A 6,079-nucleotide genomic window follows, 5' to 3' on the forward strand; every position below is an offset into this window, starting at 1 on the left:
AACTTTTTTTGGACTGATGCATGCAACACCCGCTGAGTGCCATGAAACAGCTTGAAAGATCAAAGACAATTTTTAATATAACTCCTACTGGATTCGTCTGAAAGAAAAAAGTCATATACACCTAGGATGACTTGAGGGTGAGTAATTTATGGGCTAATTTTCATTTTTGGGTGAACTAACCCTTTAAGTCCAAAATATGTGGTCTTAAAATACCAATCACACTTTAGTGTGACACTTTCCTGTCGCTCAGACAGAACAGCAATGCCAAAGTCATGGGTCTGACTGCCAGGGAAAGAACTGATAAAATGTAAATGTGTACCTTGAATGCAATGTAAGTCACTTTGGATAAAAGCATCTGCCAAATGCTAACTCTAGTATGCTAATCGTAACATGACATCATCACTGATGGTTGAATTTTGAGCATTCTAACAATAAAATGAAAGGCATATTTTCAAACTTTCAATTTTTAAAAAAAAAATCTTATAATTTTGGTGAAAAGGAAAACTGGAAACTTAAGACACATAAGACGTGGAGAAGGAATTCCCACGGATCAGTTCTCGAACAGGTGTTCCTGATCTAGTTACAGCTACATGTGCGAGCAAGTAAAGATTCTGTAGGCTCCGAGCACTCAGTCAAAGTGTTACGGGAGAGAAAGCAAACTCACGTGTGGCTTCTGTTGTGCGTCGGCTGTATGTTCGACGAGCTCGGTATCGAACGACAAGTTCACCGCTCTCCATCATGGGTTCAAACGCCTCACTTTACAACAACACACACAAATGCAACTCTTTAAGCCCACATATTCTTCACATGGAACAGTACCTCTTATCATTACTTGATTAGTCTTTTCATTACTTTATTCAGTTATTATATTTTTGGTAATGTTATATCTAAACTATACCTGTTGTAACCATTGCTAAACCAAAATATGTACACTTAAAACAGCTTCCACATCTTCTCAGTACTTTATTTTACTAAAAGGAATGAAGATTGACCCCATGGGATCAGGATGAGAGTTTTGTGCCTTCTAGGTCCTGTCCCTTAGCTCTTGTCTCATGTAGGGTTATGAGGAGATGCTGGAGACTATTCCAACATCCTGCTAACAGACATACACATTCACACTTAGAAACTACGGACAATTTAATGTCTGTAGTTCATGTATGCCTTTTCATTTTCCAGTTAGGTTTAATAGTAGCAGTAGCATCTCTGCTCACACCCACAGTGGCAAAAACAGCAGAAAGCCTCATTAATACCCACCCAAAGCGTGTCTCCTTTCGCCTCAGCCTGGTCACGTACACGGCCAAGAGCACAGCGAGAGCGATGGCGGCGGCGATGGCCATGACCACATACCACCAGTGCCAGGAGAACGCCGAAGCACTCAAGATACCTTCACACAGACGCAGAGAAAGAAACTCAGATTTAAAATGTCCAGACTGTCAATGTAAATTAGATTCTAAAGAGGAATGCAAGCACTGGAGTGTGGAAACCTAGTGAGCTGCCTACTTAGGATATGGAGCTTTTTCTTGAACAGTTGCTTACTGAAGGCTGTGAGTGATGATTTTCGGTAAAGCTGAGTAAAAAGCATTGACTTCATCAAATCTGACTTGGCACTGGCAACTGGCTGGACAGATTTCAAACAGGTCTGAAATCTGCCTTACACTAGAAGAGCATTACTAACAGGCATGTGTCGCCACCTGAGACTTTGTACTGCAAACTAGTCACAGCCAGTGTTATTTCAATTACAGAAGCAGACGTGAGCTGTAGTTTACGTCCAGTTAAGTCACCCCAGGCTAGATTCAAACTTGGGTTGCGTAAATAAGCCATACCATACCGCTCACTCCCCACCAGGCCAATATCTGATGTGTCTTTATATTTTATCATGGTCATCTGTTTAGAGACTAGAGACTGAATGTGTGTTTTGTTCAGCTGGTCACTGGTTGAATTAGCTTATTAAAATGACCTCAGTGCATATGTGTCCATATTTACAGCAGGGCGTTGCTTCTAGAGAACGTCCGAAAGACTTTCCACATGCCTCCCACTCAACAAAACTCCTCTCAGGTTTTGCCTGCAACTAATTTCCTCGCATTTCTTTCTGTTCATTTCTTGCCCTCATATGTCTTTTTATTTCCTCTTTTCTGAGACAGCAACAGCAGACAGAAAGAAAAACAACAACAACATTTTAAGAAGGGCTCTAAATAAGGGAAGTAAAAGGAAAAGTCCACTTCTATATTTTGTGTGGGTCCTATTTTTGTGGGACGAAATGTCTGAGATCAGTTACATTTTGCATCTTCCCAACATCAAATAACAACTTCATTAAAATATACATAATTACAGAGGTTTCTTTGAGGGTTAGGGTTAGGGTCAAGGTAGAACAAATATAATTAGATCAATAAAAAAACATGTACAAGTCAATAAGAAGTTCCCATAATGGTGTGTGTGTGTGTGTGTGTGTGTGTGTGTGTGTGCACGTTTTTGTGACATATGAGGACACAAATTGTATAATGACATGGGTATGACATAGGTATTACAAGGAGAAGGGGATTTTTGAGGACATTGCCCCATGTCCCCATATTTCAAAACGCTTATAAATCATACAGAGTGAGTTTTTTTGATAAAGTAAAAATGCACACAGTTTCCTGTAAGGGGTAGGTTTAGGTGTAGACTCACCTCTGGATTGCCCCGTTTCTGCAAAACATTGCAAGGAAAGAGACTGTTAACATTCAATGGAACTGTTTGACCTGTGAGAATTTTAGATATGATTATTGTCTGCCTGCTTTCATACCTGCATGAATGAGTGTAATGGTTTGGAGGGGCGTCCAGGGCCCCTGTCCCGCTTCGGTGTATGCACACACTCTAAAGGAAACGTTCGACAGGGGGGCTGAGAGATTGACAAACAGCTCTGTGTCCAAACCTGTGTCCACCACAACCTGCAGACCAATCCATCATAAACAACAAAGCAATCCAGTCAACATCAAACACTACTTCCTGAAATCTGACAGATTGATACAGCTATTTGGTATAGAGAAAACAAATGATAAAAAATATAAACATGGTAATGTTTTTCAGAGATGAAGGAATGGAAATCCAAAAGCAAACACAAATATTGTTGTCAGTGTGTGTGTGTGTGTGTGTGTGTGTGTGTGGTCACCTGTTCCACGTTAGGTGCACTGTACTCCATCATGTATCCCTGCAGCCGTCCATTCATCTTTCCAGGAGGTTCTGACCATCTCAAGAGCACTTCTGTTCCGTTCACCACAACCGTCACATTGTCCGGGGCTGTATCGGGAACTAAAACACAAATAAAATGGCACAAATTAACATTCTCCTTTAAATTGTGAAATAACCCTGGCTCAATAGAAATATGCTACTGTACCTACATTTCTCAAAACTGCAAATTTCACTTCAGTTTCCAGGCGAAATGAACACTAGAGGCAGTACAACACCAACAACTTTTGATTGTTTTCACACAAATTATGATTACAGGTGTAGATTATTGATTAATAAACACTTTTATTTTTGTTTTATTTATATTTATTTATTTTTGCATCACATCTGCACTGTGTATGGATTTTCTGATGTAGTAAACTTGCTTTTTAGCTCACCTGGTACAGCATTGCACATGTGATGTAAAATGACTAATGAAATAAAAGTCACATTTAACTGTTTCTGAGAAAATTGAACACACTGTGTAGTGACAGACACTGGACATTTCACTTTGAAACTGCTGTGAAACATGCTACAAGCAATTCAGTACATAAGAAAAATGATTTAGTTTATAGCACTTCTTGTGGACATGTCATGTAAAATACGAAAAACACAAAGAGCTGTCTATTTTAAAGAGACAATGCGAAAACCTGTGTACACATTCTGGCCAGTAAATTTCCTCAATTTACCCTCCGTCACCAAGTTAATGCTGGACTCTGGCTGTAGCATTTTAACAGGTGTAGAATAGTGTGGAATATAACAGGCAGGTTTGTGAAACCACATTAAGAACAGACACAAAGATATTTTGACAGTCTTCAGAATCCATGAGAAGTATAATTTCATGTGTGTAAGTTCAAGTGTCCCAACACTGAGAACAGACTGAAGAGACAGAGCTTAAGCTATGACAAAGGGAGACACTTACTAATAAATGCCCCATGCATACAGTCGTGGTCAGAATTGTTGGCACCCTTGGTAAATATGATCAAAGAAGGCTGTGAAAATAAATCTGCATTGTTAATCATTTTGATCTTTTATTTTTTTCTCCTATAATGCCTGATGAGGTTAGAGAGCACCTGACAAGAGCTCAGAGATCATTCCTTCATCCAGAATCTCTCCAGACCCTTCAGATTCCCAGCTTCTCCTCTTCAGTTCACCACACTCATCATCTCTAGGGTTCAGCTCAGGGAACTGGAATGGCCAGAGCAGAAGCTTGGTTTCGTGCCCAGTGACCCATTTTTGTGTTGTTTTTCAGGTTTGTCCTATTTATATTCCTGTGAAACAGGAAGCCATGGCTGGATAATTTCATGTTCATAATCACCCTGTTATGCTCAAAATTGTAAATATGAATGTGAATATACTTCACAGATATTTTACTCATAAGAATTTCTAGGGGTGCCAATAATTGTGTCCAACGTGTTGATCATGTTTACCAAGGGTGGCAATAATTCTGACCACGACTGTACATAATAAAACAGACAAAATGTTGTTGTTGTTTTTTTACACAGATAAAAAAAATAATTTTTTCCACTGTATTTATTAATTTCTGACCATATTTGATTGTAATTTTGGGTTACACTTTATTTCGATAGTCCACTTTAGACATTCTATTAACTATAAGTAACTTTGTAACTACATGTCAACTAATTCTCATTAATTTGCAACTACATGTCTACTAACTCTCAGAGTAGACTGTTAGGGTAGGTTTAGGCTTAGTAGAATGTTGACAAAGAAAGTGTTAGAAGATATTAAGCAGACAGTCTACTAATACTCTACTAACTGCTAGTTGACATGTAGTTGCAAAGTTACTTACTGTTAATAGAATGTCTAAAGTGGACTATCGAAATAAAGTGTTACCTAATTTTGAAAGTCATCACTGTATATGATGATTTTCTACGGTATACTGTAGAAAAGAATCACCCCCTTTAAAATAATCACATTTTGTTGCTTTGCAGCCTGAAATGAAGACAGACACAGTTTTTGTTTTATCCAGCTGTATTTACTCAATGCAACTTATAACATCCAAGTGAAAGATATAAAAGCAACAAGTAAAAAAATAAAAATAAAAACCAGAATCAATGGTTGGAAAAAGGATCAGCTCCTCGTGTCAGTATTTTGTTGAACTACATTTTGCTTTAATTACAGCCTTTAGTCTGTTGGAATTTGTCTCTGCTAACTTTGCAATATTTGCTCACTCTTCTTTGCAGAACTACTCAAGTTCAGTTCAATCTGATGGTGAGTGTTTGTGGACTGCAGTCTTCAGGTCATTGCACAGATGTTCAGTGGGGTTTCAGTCTGGACTCTGACGAGGCCATGCAAGGGCATTCAGCCTTTTCTCCTTCAGCCACTGTGTGCTCAGTTCTGCTGTGTGCTTTGGGTCATTCTCATGTTGGGAGGTAAACCTTCTTCCCATTGACAGCTTTCTGGCAGATTTTCCTCAAGAATTTGACAGTATTTTGCTTGTCCATGTTTCCTTCTATCCTGACGAGTGCTCCAGTCCTGCTGCAGAGAAACACCCCATAACAGGACATCACCAGCTCCATGCTTTACTGCAGGAATGCTGTTATCTGGATGCTGAGCTGGATTGGGTTTCCACCAGACATATCATTTGGTGTTGAGGCAAAATAATTCAGTTTTAGTCTCATCTGCCTCAGAATCTTCGAGGTGTGTTTTGGCAAAGCTCAGTCTGACTGCATGTGGCCTTTCTTGAGGAGTGGCTTTTTTCTTCAACCCTCTCATACAATCCACATTTGTGGAGGATTTATGATATTGTTGTCACATGCACACAATGAGCACTCTTTGTCATAAACTCCTGCAGCTGCTTCAGAGTTGCTGTAGCTCTCGGTTGTCTTTCTCATCAGTTTCCTCTGGCTCTCTCATC

The 6,079-nt window shown here is 39.3% G+C and overlaps 1 protein-coding gene across 2 annotated transcripts in view; it reads right to left on the minus strand.

The window, feature by feature from the left end:
- Positions 1 to 6,079, minus strand: part of LOC107720462 (tyrosine-protein kinase receptor UFO-like) — a 51,987-nt gene that overhangs the window by 22,271 nt on the left and 23,637 nt on the right. For both annotated transcript variants that reach the window (XM_016528183.1, XM_016528182.1), the window contains 5 exons: positions 3,146 to 3,285; positions 2,780 to 2,924; positions 2,665 to 2,682; positions 1,255 to 1,384; positions 665 to 756 (listed from right to left, as the gene is read on the minus strand). In XM_016528183.1, the coding sequence (XP_016383669.1) occupies positions 665 to 756; positions 1,255 to 1,384; positions 2,665 to 2,682; positions 2,780 to 2,924; positions 3,146 to 3,285 (525 nt within the window). The remainder of the gene's footprint in view (positions 1 to 664; positions 757 to 1,254; positions 1,385 to 2,664; positions 2,683 to 2,779; positions 2,925 to 3,145; positions 3,286 to 6,079) is intronic.

The sequence above is a fragment of the Sinocyclocheilus rhinocerous genome, unplaced genomic scaffold, assembly GCF_001515625.1.
Source record: "Sinocyclocheilus rhinocerous isolate Xijiao unplaced genomic scaffold, SAMN03320098_v1.1 scaffold601, whole genome shotgun sequence".
NCBI classification, from domain to species: Eukaryota; Metazoa; Chordata; class Actinopteri; order Cypriniformes; family Cyprinidae; genus Sinocyclocheilus; species Sinocyclocheilus rhinocerous.